The sequence below is a fragment of the Condylostylus longicornis genome, unplaced genomic scaffold (genome assembly GCF_029603195.1).
Source record: "Condylostylus longicornis isolate FDR11 unplaced genomic scaffold, ASM2960319v2 ptg000043l, whole genome shotgun sequence".
NCBI classification, from domain to species: Eukaryota; Metazoa; Arthropoda; class Insecta; order Diptera; family Dolichopodidae; genus Condylostylus; species Condylostylus longicornis.
Genome location: NW_026578012.1, coordinates 1,713,032 through 1,731,292, shown reverse-complemented (window position 1 = coordinate 1,731,292; position 18,261 = coordinate 1,713,032). Strand labels below are relative to the sequence as shown.

The following is an 18,261-nucleotide window of genomic DNA, read 5'->3' as shown; positions in this document are numbered from 1 at the left end:
TTAATTGCTACTTTATTTAAGTTATTTAGTTTATTAAAGCATGTATATATATACGTGTCCGTGCTTATATATATATGAATAATATGTTGAGAATTATGGGTTCTATTCAAATGTACATACATTTATTTATATTTTTCTATATATGTACACTTATGTCACGTGTAGTTAAAATTTTAGATGCTTTAATTTAACGCAAAATTTTCTTTATTCGTTTTGAATTTCTTTACATAAGTAAAAGTTATACACTTATTTTGTTATAAATTTTATTAAATTAAAATAATTAACTTAACAATAAGATTTTAATACTTACGTGAGCTTAAGAATTCCTAGCATATATTGTAGATGACGAAAATAAAAACATAGATTGTTGACATTGTAGGCAAACTTGTACTAAAAAAGAAAATCCTATATGTGTAGATATGTTTTCTTTTTAATACAGTTGCGCATGAAAAAAATAACACTTTGAAAAATATAAAAGGTTTTCCCAAAGCAAAACCCTAATCCATTGTAAAAGCATCTTAACTCTGTATTTTGTCAATTTAAACTTATTTTGTCAATTATTGTCAATTATTGTTTGTAACTATTGACAATTATTGTCAACTTATCCTACCGCTTTTCTGAAATGAAAGACATTGTAAAAATATCTCTGATACACAATTTTATTTTAAATTTTTAGCTACTTGATAGGTTAGAATTTATCAGCTTTTTATTCAATTAAATTAAACATTTTTGAATTTTTGTATTACTTAATTAATATGAATCATAGTCATTTGAATTTTCCTCTCTTTTCCAATTTATTATTACATACACCGTGGCTTTTCGTGTTTTAAAAAACTGATTATAAACCACAATGTAACCACTCTTAAACTGCTCTTCAATATTAATTTTTTTTTGTTTTTTAATATAATAAAATACTAGAATATTTTAAGTTTTATAACAGAAATATATATGTAATTTTAAGTAACGATTACATAGTTAACATTGTTTAAAATTGTTTAAAGTGAAAGTTAAATTCTGTGGTATAAAGCCTGTTCTTTTTAAATTATTAAAATAAGTGATTTTTAAATTATATGAAAATTTAAGTTGATAATATTATTAAAATTTTTGTTATTTGATTTTAAATTTTTACAAAAAAAGATTATTGCTTATGAAATAATAAATAAAGGCACTATAAAAATAATGTCAAAATCTTACCTAGAAGTTCTTTCATTTTACACTCTGTGAATCAATTCATGTAGTTCATACTTATTTTTAATGTGAGACTTCTTTAGGCACATTTAAAATTTGAAGTGAAGAACGAAAAAACAACTCATGTCGAATTCTTTCCGAAAATTTTGTATAAATCAAGAAAATATATTACGAATTTTTCTTTTTGTGAATGTATCGAAAGTTTTATTAAGAAAAAACCTCTGCTCCTATAATTGAATAAAATGTAGGTACCCATTTGAATACAATTAATTCGAAGTAAAGTTTTTCCAATCAATCATTAAACTATACTTTTATGTAAGATAATTTTTTGGGGTCATCCTATTTTATAAATTACATAATATTTTTTTTATAACATCAAATTCTTATAATAAACACAATATAAATCTTCTTTATAAAGAAAATTCAGAAAATTATTAACACATAAATTTGTTTTTTTTTTTATTTTTGTATTTCAGGCATTTACACCTGTAAGGATTTATTTATTAATAGCGAAAGTACCAACGAAGGTAAATTTATTTTATTTTTTTCTCTTTCATATACGTTTGAACACATATACACATTGAATATATTTTATTTTCGTACATTCCTTTTGACCCATGTCATTACCTTCTTTATGGTGTACTCGTATCATATACAAAATAATTAATGATTTTTTTTTTTTACTTTTTTTTTATGAAATTTAGATTGAAAGTCATTTTCATTATTTGGATATACAATCGGTTGAGAGTAAGAAACCATCACATTTTTCAATAGTGACACATGATCGAACTTATTCATTTGCAACAACTGGAGATGCTGGTAATTTTAGCACAGTAAGTATTTATGATTTTTTAATAAAATTTCATTTTTTTTTTTGTTGCAAATAAAAAAAGAATTGTTAAATATTAGTTTTTAAGTATTCATACAGTGTTTCATCAACTAAAATTTTTACATTAAAATATGAAATGTTCTACATGTATAACAATAATGAAATGATCTCGTTTTCGAAATGTTTCAGACGAAATTTGTTCACTACAATTATTTTTTTTAAACATTTTTGAAGTTCGTACAAATTAAATGATCATATCAAAAGAGGATCTATTTAAAATATTTTTAAGGAAGGAAATTCAATGCTTGTCTTAAAAATCACTTTGCATTTCATTTAAGTATAATTTCACTTGTTAAAAGTTAAATTGGGACTACCCTGCTGCCAAATGAAATGTAACCTCATAAATTCATTTTTAAGTTGCGAGATATGCCAGCTCAAAGTGTGTAATGATTCTCAACATCAAACTTTAATGGGTTATATGTGAAATGTCAAAAAACTGCACAAAAACCACAGAAACCAATAGAATTTTTTATGAGAAACTGGAAAAATTAAGAAAATAATCAAATTAGGGGGGGAGAGGGGGAATTATTAATGAAGGACCAAATCTATCATCAAACTGTTATACTATTAATTAAATTATTATAAAAACAAGTAATCAAAAGTTATAAGCACATTTTTTTTCTTCCAAAAATTCTTCTATTAGATTTCAAAAAAATTTCATCAAATATAAAATTTCCGGCTTGCTAGTCGACGACATAAGAAAATGTAAAATGCAAATAAAAAAAAAAGATTGAGAAACGTTACTTGGATTTAATGACTTGACCTGTTTTAATTTTAATATCGTCTATTTTATGAATTATTTTCCTTTAAATATAACACACACACACACGTAACACATACATATAGTTATATAAAAACATAAAAGAAAACAAAAAACTGGGAAGATTATCCTTGTCATCCTTGTGTCATCATAAATGACATAAATATTTAAAAAAAAAGAAATATTTTCATATTAAGTTTTTTCTCCACTTTTTTTTTATACTCTGTTTGTATATTTTTCTTAAACCTGTGTGTAATAAGTATTCCTATTTTACTTCCATTTTTTCTCAAAATGATCTCCCTTTTGGTTGCTGTTATTGTTGTTGCTTAGTTTGCTGTTGTTTACATTTTCTATATGTGTTATATAATTCTATGTTTCTCTTCAATTTTTTTATTTTTATATTTTTTTTATTTACAGAATGCTGATGTTATACTTACTGACTTGGCATCTGCAATTAAGCAAATTTTTCCAACAGTTCCACTCAAGTACATCATTAGGAAGGTGAGTTTTTTTCGTTTATTCTTTTTTTTTTTCATCATTTATTTATTTCTTTTAATATATTTGCATTTATGCACATTTATAATAATTTAGGCATATCATTTTATATAATACATACAAGTAAGTATATGTACACGTACATAGATACCAATAATATATCGTCATCAACATTTTCCTTGGAAAATGTTAAACCAAATTGTTATAAATCTAAAACCGCAAAAGTCTAATGAACAAATGCAAAAAATTAAAAAAAAAAAACTGAAAAAAGTTAAAATTCTGTAATGGTGTGTAAAAAAAAAGAGGTTAAAATGATGAATGGTTAAATAAGGTGAAGAAGCGGAATTTTAAGTTTTATATCCTCTTTTTTTTTCTTTGAATTTTTATGGGATCGCCTTTTGCATATTTATGACAAGATATTTGAACTATAATATTATATATATAGGTAATATGTACTACGTCATATAATATAATGTAGATAATGTATAAGAGTAATTATTATGATTTGATATGGCGCAAATTTAATTACAAAGTTTTGATAATTTGTAAGCAAGGAATGTTCCTTGCTAGTCTAAGAATTCTGTTATACATGCTTTAAAAGTTTTTGTAAAAATAATAATTTAGTTGTTTTGATTTGGTCGTTTATGAATTTAGATTTTTTTAATTTAATATTCAGTAAATAACATTTGAGTGTGATCATTTAAATTCAATTTTTTAAAAATTATTTTATAACTATATATATAACTATTATTAAAATCTTTTACCTTATAAGAGGCTAAAATAAAATATAGGTTTCATATATTTGAATTATTGCAATTTAAATAATTTATCTAACTTAATAAATCTTCTTTATCAATAATTTAAAAGAATTTTAATTCTAAAATTATATTTCAATTAAAATACAATTGCACAAAGAAATAAGAATTCGTGTGATTCATCTTAATATTATTTTTATTCCTTTATTTAAATTTTTTAGACTGGAAATTGTTTTTAACACAAAAAATATTCTTTATGAATTTCTTTATGTTAATTCTATATAAACTATAAGCTTTTAAGTATATAAAATAAAATTTTTTAGAAGACTAAATTATACAGATTATAACATTGGAAACGTATGTCTGGTTATTTTTAATACTTTTCTATTATTTAAATAATTGAAATTTATAAAGTACGAGTACAAGACCTAAATGTGAATTTATGTTGTTTTACTTATGCAGCAATTATGAAAGAGTATTTCAGCTTGCTATTCCAATATTGAAATTTAATGACAAATTTTTATTCCATTTAATAATCACTATATTTTATAACTTTATATTTCAAATTCGTTTAGTTTTTCACTTGCTAAACAATAGAATCTACAATAATATTAGATTGTATTCGAAGCAATTTATAGTTAAAACACAACTATTAGTACAGTTTTTGAAACAAGCTTTATATGTACAAATTTAATATGTCATTATTCCAATTAAACAACTACTCAATTTTTCAATTGAATTTTCGCACTCTTTCTCAAAATATCAACTGTGAAATATAAACAATAGAGTGTATAGTGACTAAATTTTGTATAAATTAAAAGAAAAAAAAAATTTCCCCAATGTGAAAACAAAATTGTTTTTCACTCGATGGGTAAAAGTGAGATACACGATCCCTTCCTGAATATAAAGCTGATAGAGCCACTCTTCCTAAATATTTCAACTGTGTCAAAATAAATACCTCTTATTTTCTTTAAATGTAACCTACATCAATTCTAACGAAATGTTTCCAACGTTAAAAAAATCCACAAAATTTTTTCTATCCTAACGAGTATAATTAAATATAAAGAATCTATTATTAAAATTTCAATTTTATATCCACTTAATATAGCTATAAAATAAACTATAAAATATTTATATAAATACGTTGCTAGCTAGTTATTATTTTCGTATATTAAAAACAGTTTTTTATTTATATTGCATATACATAGGAAAAAACTATTTATAATTCCCTATAATGAAAAATTATTAACCCCAGCGGCATATCTTGTCATTTCATTCGTAAGGATTAAAACTCCTTAACTTTCTCATATATAAAAATTGGGAACGAATGTAATTTAGGACTAAAAGCTTAAAATATAATCTTTTTCATTCCATTTTTTAGCACAAATTTTTAACAGAATTGAAAAAAAAAAAAAATATTCTTATAAGTTCTATTCTATTCGTCTGCTCATCTGTTCTCGGTTAACCGAACTTCTACACTCTTTATGGTAAAAACTAGAAATTTTATATGTGTAGGTACAAATGAGTCTACGATATCTTATTTTATTCTAGAGGAAATAATTTCCCTTCCCATATTTACTGCATCTTAAATAAGTATATTTAATAATTTTGGTGTTTGGAGAATTAATTTAGAATTTGAGTAGTGGTTTCTTTTTAAAAACAAGTAGTTTAACTTATTTAAAGGAAATATGCTACCTTCAAAACTTTTACTTTACTCTGACTTTTTGTTTTTATTTTATTGCTTTATTTTTATTGTTATAACATAGTTATACTCGTCTAACAGGTTAAATGTATTATTTTGAGAAAAAATACAATTACATGCTAGCTTTATTCTGTTGCAGTTTTTATTAGATAATAAAGAATTTTTTTTTCGTAAAAAAAAAAACGGCGAATGAGCAAGTAAGCATGTATAACAGAGGAAATTCTAAGCGCGATTTCTTTTTCCCTAACTTTTACATTGCCAACGGTATTTAATGTTTTTTACTTTTTTTGCAACTTGTTATTTAAAAAAAGGATATTCAAAAAAAAAAAAATGAAAATAACAAAATGTATATGCTAAAAATTGCTATCTACTATGAATGAAAAGGTGACATGAAATTCTGGGCATATACAAAAGTGCAATGTTTTAGTAATTTTGCGCATTTATATGTAATACAATATGCAAATACGAGTACGTTTACATATATGTATACGTTGTACGAAAAGAATGTAGATTTACTATAAGAATTTACAAAAAATTAGGAAAAAAATTGTTTTGAAATAAATTCATTGCATATAGTCTCTTTTGTACGTGGCTGCTTTACTGCAGATTTTTAATTTTAATGAACTTAAGTATCTGTACGTCAAGATATGTTTTATTATTCAATCATTCATTTGTTACATTTAACAAATGAAAAAATGAGATCAATTAAAGTGTGTGCTGCCGCTATCCCTTTATACGACATTAACTGTCGAATTGCTCTCTTTTTCAGATGAAGGTGACGTTTTTAATGTCATGAGCGAAATTGCTATTGGCAAATAAAACAACGAAAACACTATTGTCCTAAATCGAAAAAAAACGCCATCTGTCAAATTGTTATCTTTATGCGCCAATTTACTAATTTTATTCGATGCTTATATAGATGCTCAATTTTTATAATTTTTCGATTACACCTCGTGTATATATACAGTTGCTATATGCCATTGTACCATCATCAGGTGAATAAATTGGAATTTTTTCTTTTCATTTTTTATTTTTTTTTTTATTTTTATTTTTATTTTTTTTTTATTTTGCATAAATTGCAAAGTTGCAGAAGTTGAAAATATCTTTTATTCAACTTTTACAAACTTCTGAAAATTAAAGTTATAGGGGAAATAAAATTAAAAACAAAAAAAAAAATCTCTTCAATTTCCTTTGTTTCTTTATATTTCCTCCCCTTCTTACTTTTGTAATTTGAAAAATAAAAATCGATAGTAGAAAACCTGGCAACAGTAAGTAATCATTATTTTGGTTAGTCGTTACTGCAACTATTGTATATATAACAAGCAATTGTGTGATATTTCAATAAAAAGTTAAAAAAAGAAATATTAGTATATTTTGTATTTAAATCAACCAAACGTATATAGCAATAGGAGAAAACACCATATGAAATAATCTCTAAAAATATACAATAAATTATTTTTTTGACATAAATTTAACTACAATCAAAAATTTAATATAAGGGCTTGATTTTAGAGTGTTAATTTAAAATTGGCATGTTTAGTATGACGAAAATGTAGTGAATAATTATTTAAGAATCTATTATTAATACTTAGTTATATATTGCATGAAATGTTTCAAAATTACTTTTAAATTTTATATATGACTTGCGTGAAATTTGATATATTAGCAGAATCTGTGAGATTCACGAAGTGATCACGAAAAACTATTAAAAACGCTCTATCTTCTGTTTCAGTAAAATTCTTTTGTTAATCTAGGTTGACCTTTTTCGCAAATTTGATTACTTCTATTGTATTTGTCAGTTAGAAAAACTAAAAGCTGTTGTTATATTGTTGAAATTGTTGTTGCATCTTCATCTATTAAATTAGCTTTTAACATAAATACAGAATTAATATTTCTTCCTCTGTAGTTCGGATTGAATGTTTTATAATTTCTTACTTATATATCCTATGGTTTTGTATCCTAGTATTATAGAATACACATAAATAGTTAAATTTTATGAATATAAACAGGTTAAGAGGGTAACACATATAATACATAACTACAAACATATACAAAATGTGCTCTTTTAAGTTAAATTTATGTGATATACCAGTTTGTAAAATGAAAATAGAACATTATTGTTAGCTTATTATTTAAGGTCTGCTCTTTTTTTAAATAGCAGATGATGGTGTATAAAATTGAATTGAATTAGCTTGTTGTTTTTTGAATAAATATTTAAAAAGACGAAATAAAAAACTTAAAATTCTAAAAATAATATTTAAGATTTACCTTTTTTTATGAACTTACAAATATATACAGAAATAATAGTGAAAACTGTTGGTAACTACACTTATATAGTAGAAAATTTGTGTTAATAGGCAAAGTTTAAAATTATAATTCTATTTTTGTTTTTAGTTTTATATTTTTGTTTTAAGTTGTAAATTTACATCAACAATTTTTATTTAGAATTTTTTTTATATAAATTTGGCAAATTTGAATTTATTTTTGGTTTGATTCTTTCATCCCTTCTCACATTTTGATTGTGTTGCAAATTTTCAAATAAAAAATTCAAACACAAAAAAAAAAAAACAAAAATTAAAATGAAATAAAAATTTAGGTTTTTTTTTTGCATTTTATAGAGATTTTGTAAAAGCCAGGCACTAGAACAACTTGTTAAAAATAATAGAATGTTTTACTGAAAAAACATTTGTAAAGAATTTAGGACATTTTATTAACAAAAAAAAATATAAATAAAAAATAAATTATTTTTGGAAACTTTCAAATTTTGAAGATTATTTTTCATGAAATTATAAAATTGATTGTAGTCCTCTTCTTGTTACTTAAGTTGTAAAAACGAAAGGAGGAAAAAATAAATTTTGTTTTTGTTATAAGTACTTGCATTCCAAAAATACTTCAATATTCAGAACATTACAATTTTTTTATACATACAAAGTATAGTTAGTCAGTTAGTTATAACAAAATATACAATATAGAAAAAAACTTGAAAATTGTTGAATATTTCTTGATGAAAGAAGGGCTAATAATAATAATAACAGACGTTGAAAATATTTCTAAATTTTTCTAATTTTGATTATGTATATATACATATATATATTTTTGTCTGAAAATATTACACAAAAAATATAAATAATTTGACGAAATATTCGAATATATATATATAATTATAATTAGGTATATTATATATTGAAATTAAGGATTCAAAATCTAAATTTATAATTTAATATTTTTGAAAAGAATTTTCAATATTTCAATTAAATTGATTTAATGTACTTATAAAATTTATTAGTACTCATTATAAGTAGATTGCAATATTCAACGGGGCATTAATAAGTTGAATTTTCACATATAAAATTTTGTGTATAAGTGTAAATGAAATTTTAATAAAATGAAAATTTTTAATGCAAATAAAATCATATAGATTTTGAATATTTTCCCAATTATTCTAAATTTTCAAATTCTGTTTTTGTTTTGATTGACTCAAGCTACAATCAAAATGTTTATTTTTTCTTATACTCAAGTAAATTTGTTCAAAATGTTTTTAAATTTTTCTATACGAGAATTAGAATAATCAGCGTATAACTTATTTTATTTTTATTCTAATTAATGACAAGACGCTTCTTGTTAGTTACGAAGATATTTTTGTTAAAATGCTAACCTATATACCTAAAAATTTTATTATTTTATTTGAAAATTTAATTTGAAATATTTTTTTTGCGTTAATTGATCTTTACATATACATACAAAGATTTTTTTTTTAATTAACTTCAAAGGTTATGAATTTATAAAACATCAAAAGGTCTGTGTATAATATAAAAATTTTCCTTCTTTTAGAAATTTTGAAATTTTAGTTTAGTAACACAATTTTCTATTTAAGAAAGTACATATATAAAACCATATATATGTATGAATATACACATACATATGTTCATATAAAAGTAAAAATGTTTGTCTACGCAAAAATATAGCACATTATGCATTTGATATATACATACATACCTATTTAGTAATAATAATTTTTGTTTCATGTTATTTAAATAATTTTTTTTAAATTTAATTAAAATTTACTAGAAAAATATCAAAATTCATTGAATATGTATAAATTGGAAAAATAATGTAATTTATTGTTTTATAATAAAAATATTTACCGAAACAAATATTAAATTTATATTGATACGTATAATACATGTATGTATGTATATATTTCTACATAAGCCTATATAATATAAAAACTAAGTGAGTACATAATCACGTATGTATGTATATATTTATACTGATATTTATGTATGTATATATTTGTATTGATTCATTTACCTTAGAAAATTTTAATTAAATTTTAAAATTTCAAAAAATTAGAAATATTATTATGATTATAGGGTTTGGCATTTGTTTCTATTAAGTTCTAACAATTTCAATACATAATATATATAGAACGGTTATATGTGGTATATGTTTGTGTATAGGTATATTGACATAATTTAATTGATTTATTCAATCAAAAATAAAAAAGAAATGTGCTAAAATAAATATGTGTAAAAATTTTAACAAGTCATCGAGCGAGCGAGCATTCACTAAAATTTTCGAAATTTTATACAGCTTTCATACATATACATACAAATATGAATATAATACCTTTAGATGTGTATATGTAAAAAGATTATAAATTTTGCAAGTTGTTATTACATAAATACCTATACATACATATGTACATATAACATTGAAATGATTAATTTTATTTATAAAGAAAAATTAACACAGTATACAACAAAAATTGTGTTAAAAAATAACTTACAAGTACTGGTTTGTAGTCGATTATCCAAAACCTTACTATAAATATTAAGTATTAAAATTATTGAATTAAAAAAAACAAAATATTAACAATATTGTCGTTAAGAACAAATTATTTCTCAGAAAATTCACCATATCAAAAATCCAAATTATCAAAAGATGATTTTTCACTAATCAAATCCAAGAATTTTCAAGCTAAGCCGAATTTCATTAAAGCGGAATTAGAAGCGCGCTTTGAAAAAATATTTTTCTTAAAAATTTTAATTTAGTTATTCCAACTATATAATTAAATAGCCGGATTATTAATAAAAAAAACGCATATAAAAAAGATTTTCCATAGAATTGTTTTTTAAATAAAACTCTTTAATTTTGTTATTATTAACATTTTTTTTTTGTATTAAATAACAAATTATGATGATGATCAGTCGACACATGTGTGCCTTGTAACACATCTCATTAATATATATATCATATCACATCATATAGTGTTATTTCCTCCAACTTCCTTTTATTGTCATAAATTACAATTATCAATTATCTCAGTTTTTATTTGAAGTTTTCATTTTGTTTACATTTGTCTGAGTTTAGTACGCTCTAAATTACAATTTGCTTTATTACTTTTGAATTTAAAATAAAAAAAAAAATCATATTCGTACATGTATTTATGTTTACATTGTAAAAACAAAAACAAAAAACAATTAAACATAAAAAAAGAGAAAAGAAAACGCGTTGTCAGGCAAACAAACAAAAAATAAAAAATTTTTTTTTTTCATGTTGCACATAACAATTATATAAATTTATACCCTTCCATACATAATTTAAACTATACATAAATGTATTTAAGTCCCAACTTTTTTTCTTATTAAAAATAAAAAAAAAAAATGATGAATGAACAGAATAAAATTCAGTATAAAGTTGGTACGGTCTTTAATACATACTACTTTAACGGTAAATATATTTTCGTGTCAAAGAGGCACAGTATTTCTCTCTCTCTCTCTCTCTAAATCTCACAACAATTGTTGTAATTTTCAAATAAAATTTAACATGAATTCTGTGTTTGGATCTCAAATATGGCTCAAAATTGCTTTTAAACTGTTGCCCTGGTCTAAAAAAATTACGTACAAAAATTTAAATTTGAGAGAAATCGTTAATTATATCGTTTTTTATATAATTGTTTATCTAAACGTGCTTAGAATTTTCTTAATTATTGCTGTTCAGCAAGAATAATAATTGAGAGAAATAATTACTTTTACCCAGGATATTTATTTAGGGTACTGTTTACATAATAACATACATATATACGAAAAAATCTAAGATTTATTCTCGCTGATAAAAGTCGAATATGTAAAACCTGTTTAACAACAGATTTTGTCTGCCGGCATATAATAGATATTTTCTTATTTTCATCAGATTTCTCAAAAGTAAAATGGTGACAATTGATTTTTGGTTGTAGTTCGGAGCAGGATTATTAGGAAATGATAATGAGAAAAATTATTAAATTTTGACATAAACTTGAGCGCAACCAGGTAATTTTAGTTCAATATTGTACAAACAGTCATCAGGCTTTACCTACAATTTAATGTCAGATTATTGTCGTATATATGTAAATAGTACCCAATTAATTGAATAAAATTAATTGAAAGGCTATTTAAATACATAGTTTTAAAATTGTAATGAAGTTGTTTATAAAATTGTTTTCAAATTTTGATAAAAAATTTGGAATAAAATTTATAGGTTTTTTTTTCATTTTTATTATTTTTAGTTTATAAACGAGTAACTTTAATTATAGATTGTTTTATATTGAAAATTACATTATTGCCTTAAACTTCTCAACTGAAACTATTCAATATTTAATACAAATATATGCCTAAAATCAATAAAAATAAAATACATAAAACGATCACTGAAATTTTGTTTATTTTCCATTTTGTTGCTTTTAAATGTTTTTTTTTTTTACATATTACTTCCATCATTATTTCGATGCAATTTTTTAATAACTTGAAATTATTATTCATTTTTTATATATAAGTATGTACATAATATTCTAATGTAAATTATAATGAAAATTAAAAAAAAAGAAATTAGGAAATGATAATGAGAAAATTGGGTCATCAGCCATAAAACAGTAAAAATGTTGTTCATTCAAAACGCATAACCTCCGTGTTTATATGAAAGAAAGGGGGAAGTTAAAACACGATTTTTAAATTTATTTTCATATTTCATTTTATAAATAAATATTTTTTTCATAAACATTTTCATTTACACATTGATTTATTATAATTATTATTTTATTATGTTATGATAATAAAATGTATTTTAAATAATTTTATTGTGAAACTTTTGCTTATACTTATGTCCGGAAATTAATAATATTGTTTATTTTTTTCTATTAATTTAAAATATGTAAAATAATTTTCACTATTGAAAAAAAAAACTATTTAGGATCTATAATAAAAATAAATATGATTTGCTGAGAAATTAAAAAATATGTAATTAATAATGTTAAAATATTTATGTGGATATCGTATTGAAATGCACATTTAATTTTACTTGATTGACTTCCGGTTTAGATTTAACAATTTCATAACCAAATCTACATACATGTACATATGTATAATAAAATATGATTCATAATAATTGAAATTGTGATATAGTAAGATTAGCTATTTTCCTAAACGCAATACTGCGAAACAATAATGTCATATAAGGTGAGTGTCCCTATTACTAACATATTTCGCAACAAATTCAACTTTGGTGTGAGATATTTTATATGTGGAACACAATAAGTGATCGTTTTTCTGATTTTTTGAATAATTTAGAAAATTGCGAATAATGTTTTTTATAAAATTATTTAATCAAAATATTTTTTAATTTATGGTTTTTCGATTAAATATGAAAAGAAAAAATGTTCCTAATATTGACCTATCCGCAAATGTTTGTGTCTATTACTGACAGTTTGTGTTCCTGATACTGACAATGTAATTTCATATGCTGTAATCTATATTTTATATATGAATAATGGTTTAAAATGGTTAAAATAATAATATTCAATAAAAATAGAATAATAATTTAGATTTCTATGGATATTTCATCTTATTTAAAAAAAAATTAAAAATGGATCAAATTATAATTCAAACAAAAATAAAAAACATATTTTATATTGAATTAAAGGGAAAAATATGTAAAATTCAGCTGATTTGAGTTTATTATTACTGCAGAATGTACTTTTACAAGTAGTCTTAATATGCAACAATGAATAAATAAAATTTTTAAAAATGAAGTGAGATATGTTAGTAAAATTACATTATTCTACCCTTAATTCCATTTCAATCGGATAAAACATTTTTGATATGTAAAACAAAAACAGTTCAGCTAATTGAACTAAAGGTCTATTTTTCAAATTCTTTATTAAATGTCGATATACGTATATGTTAATAACATTAGTGAGCAATGTTGCAGCTATCAAATGAATTTTAAGATTATAACTGAATTGTAGGATTTGAAAGACCCTTTATTTGATTTCTTCATTTTAGATTAATGCGAAAAAATAAGGACAATGAAATAAACATTCAGATTTATTTGTAATTCTAAAAACTATTTCTAGAATAAAATCATGAGTTTTATAAATAAAAATTTTCAATCAATACATAATAAAATTGAGGCTCTTTTGGGCACTCTTATTACTCAATTATTAATCTAATCAAATAAGCTGTTTTCATTCAATTTTCAAATTATTTCTTATTTAATTTTTATTTGAACTTTTTTTTACATACCTAAGAAGCAACTAAGCCGAATAATTTTGATTTCACTTTTTAATATAAAAATTGGACTCTATACTAAATGAACATTAACCTGCCAATTTGTTAAAATAAAAAAAAAAAGTTTAACGTTTTTTTTTTTTGTTTTATTATTAACTCAATTAATTCATTTGTTTTCCGAATCATTTTATGATTTTCTGCTTATCTATTCATTTATTAACATTTTAATTTAAGTGATTTGAAAAAAATAAATAAAACATCTAAGTCTGTCTTCATACTTGACTTATCTTGAATTATTTGTACAATTAAACAAATTTATTTAATATACACAAACAAATTTTCTTCACGTTTTAAAATTAATTTACAAAATCTGATCAAAATATTAATCAAAAACAATAAAATTTTTTTTTATTTTAAATATTTAATTTTCAATTTTGTATCAAATTACCTTTTATACTATTGTTAAAATTTATTAAATTATTTGTCACAATAAATATAAAATTAAGATTTAATTATGTGGAAAATGAAGAAAAAAAAAATTTTTGTTTTTTAGAAAACTTTCATTTTGCTATTAATTATTACATAAATGCTTTAAGCGCGTTGTATTCTCGGAGTTGTATGATATTTGTGTGAAAAAGTACTTCTATCGAGCCGAATTTAAATTGAATTACTGTGACAATTACTCCTAATCAGTTTGATTAGCTTATCATAATGCAATGGCAAACGGAAGCCATACATATATTTTAATTGGTTGGTAAACTAAGAAATAATACTGTTCCTTTATACTATCAATTAATTTAATTATCAATAATATTAAAAATATAATTAAAAATGTTTCTTCAACAGTAAATAATATCAATTATTTGTTTTTTGTTTCTATATTTTTAGGTTGATATTCAGCCAACAGAACGTGAAACAATATTTTCTGATGAATTAAGACCAGCTGATCCAAGAAATGTTGGTCCATGCGGTGGTTTTAGTACACAATATGCGTGTATGTGTGATTTTCATGGTGTCCCATATAGGTTAGTCGAAAAGCAAAATAACAATAAAAAAATTAAATAATGTTATATTAAAAAAAAAAATTATTTAAAATATTTTATTGTGTTTTAATTATTTTTAATTATATTTATATTTTTAGAGAGGAAGTTGCTTGGGATATTGATACAATATATTTATCACATGATACACGTATATTAAATTTAAGAGATTTTGATCATTTGGAACCAAAAGACTTAATGGCTATTGTATCAGCATTGGAATATAATACATTTTTTCGTGGTTTAAAAGTTGCTCATATGCGACTGTCACATGAAACACTGGACAGGATATTACATGTATTAAAACGCTCAATGTGGCTAGAAGAATTACATTTAGAAGCATTAGGATTAAGGTATATAAATAACATAATAATTATTTTTTAATTTCTCAAAATACTCAAAATTTTGCACTATCAGAAATTTATTAGTTTTTTGAGAAAAACATTCTAAGAACACTATTTAAAAAAAAAAAAAAATCGCCTAAAACTATGCTTTTTCTAAATTAATATGCTACTATTTTGCATATTTTATTAACTTATTTATTATTAATTTTTAGGTCGGATTTTCTTCATAAGTTAGCTGTATCTGTGATTACTAATAATAACCCCGCTATTCGCACCATCGATTTAAGTCATAATTTAATTGAGGACAAAGGTATGTTATATTTGTAATGCGGAAAAAATTATTAAGTATATAAATTGAATACAGCCTCTGATGTCATTGAAACAACATTATCAAAAATTATCACCAAAACATATACTTCTTTTTTAAAATTCTTTTATACACAAATAAATTATTTTTTTAATTAGTAAATTATTATAAAAGTATTTAAAAGTTTATATATATAATATATTATGTACACATGTATATATTATATACTTAATTATTATATTTGTATCTTCAAAAACCTATTATAAAATGATTTTTTTTTCTTTTGTAATTTAAACTCTTTCTTTCTTCTACATAATGTAAGTTCTACAAAATGTAAGTAGGTAAAATTAGGTTTTATATGAATCTTTTGAATAAAATTAATTTTCATTGAAAATAGGAGGAGAAGGATATTTAAATTTTATTATTATATCAAATAACTTATTTTGGTTAATTAAAAATTATAAATTTTAAAATGCAAAATCTTAAATTACATTATAAATTTTGCAATTCAAATTGTTAATTCTAATAGAAATTATTGTTATTTAATAAACTCGATGTTAAAACTCGTTTTAAATTGTAATACAGAGCAAAAATTTTTCTTATTTTTATGTTAATAAAATCAAATAGCTAGAACAAATTATAATTATAATTTATAATTATAACAAATTATACCTTTATTTTTTAAGAGTTCAAAAAGAATTATCAATTATAATGGAATTGAAAAGAATCAAATATATGAAAAGAATGAAATATTTAAATACAATTCTAGTCAGGAATTCAAAATTTTTATTTCCAAAATTTTTTACCATTTGATCTTAACAATACGAATTTAAACTATAAATTGCATTTATAAAATTTTAGATATTAACTAAATTTAAATTAAAGAATTTCCATTTATTTTCATATTATTACTTAATATTTCTTTAATTACAAATTTTTAGAATACTGTTTTAATTATAAATAAACATATATAATCACAAAATCTACTTACAAAAGCAGTAAATTTATTTAACAAAACAATGAATTTCTTTATTATTTATACTTTTTTTTCTTTAAAAACTCTAATATTGTTTGTTACTTTCACATTATTCATTACATATAATTAATAATTTATTTTTTAACATAAAATACAAAAATAAAACTTAAAAAAAAAAAACAGAAAAGATTACTGAAAATATCTTTTAAACATTAATTTATCGTAGGTGCAAGTTCAATATGTGCCCTAGTTGGGAAAATTGTTCAAGGTTTGAAAATAATACAAAAGAAAATGCAAAAAAAAAAATTAACGCAAAAAACAAACATTTTAGAAAAGCTGTAGTTATTTTTATTTTTTTTTTTCTTTCTAATTGTTTATTTTTGTTTTTAATATAAAAATGGCTCAATTTAATTTTTTGTTTGTAAAATTTTCTTAACCAATTTCTAATTCAATTAATTTGAATGCGAATTTTTTCAATAACAAAATTTAAAAAACAAAAATTAATCATCCAATTAACTTAGCCGTTTAAATTTAACTATTTATTAGTTTTTCTAATATTTAATAATTTTACTAAAACTAGATGTTAATTGTTAATATTTTATTTAAATATGTTTTTTGTTATAATAGTGTGTTAATATTAATTTGAATGCAGTTTTGCAAAAATTCATAATTCTGGCTTTAATTAAAGAAATTAATTTCAAGTATGCCTCACATTCCAGATGTTATATTAGGCATCTCATTACCTTTTTAAACCTTTTTTTAACAAAAAAACTAATTTTGAATCTGGATCATATTTCTAAAGCAAATTGTGCTAATACATTCACCCATATCCTGTTATTCATTTGACATAATGGGTTGTTATTTAAAAATTTTGTAATTTTTTGAAAAAAATCAATTCCAAAATTTGCAATTCTATATTGAATATTTTTAAATAATATCCCATCATCTCAAAACAGAACACAATATGGGGGATTAGTCTTTTTTTTTTTTAACAAGACCGCCCATTATAAATTAAAAAATGCATGCAGCTTTACAATATGTCATTATTTGGAAATAAAATCGTTTTAGTTTTGAGTGGCTTTAATAATTTTTGTAAATATAATGTATATAAACTTTACTGGAATTTCAAAATTCAATAACTTATTGTAAAAAATTGGCGAAACATTGATAACTCAGTAACTCAAACTAAAATTTCTTTTCGTTAAAATAAAGTAATAGTTAGAGTAGGAACCTTGTATACTTTTTCTTAATATTTCTCTGTC

The 18,261-nt window shown here is 21.9% G+C and overlaps 1 protein-coding gene across 12 annotated transcripts in view; it reads left to right on the top strand.

Annotated features, from left to right (window-relative positions):
• LOC129610026 (F-actin-uncapping protein LRRC16A) overlaps nt 1-18,261 on the top strand; it is an 85,135-nt gene that overhangs the window by 54,477 nt on the left and 12,397 nt on the right. For 8 of the 12 annotated variants that reach the window (XM_055522336.1, XM_055522335.1, XM_055522332.1 and 5 more), the window contains 7 exons: nt 1,665-1,715; nt 1,893-2,021; nt 3,255-3,338; nt 15,221-15,357; nt 15,474-15,725; nt 15,929-16,026; nt 17,226-17,267. In XM_055522336.1, coding sequence (XP_055378311.1) covers nt 1,665-1,715; nt 1,893-2,021; nt 3,255-3,338; nt 15,221-15,357; nt 15,474-15,725; nt 15,929-16,026; nt 17,226-17,267 — 793 coding nt within the window. The remainder of the gene's footprint in view (nt 1-1,664; nt 1,716-1,892; nt 2,022-3,254; nt 3,339-15,220; nt 15,358-15,473; nt 15,726-15,928; nt 16,027-17,225; nt 17,268-18,261) is intronic. The other 4 variants (XM_055522338.1, XM_055522337.1, XM_055522334.1 and 1 more) reach the window with 1 other exon arrangement.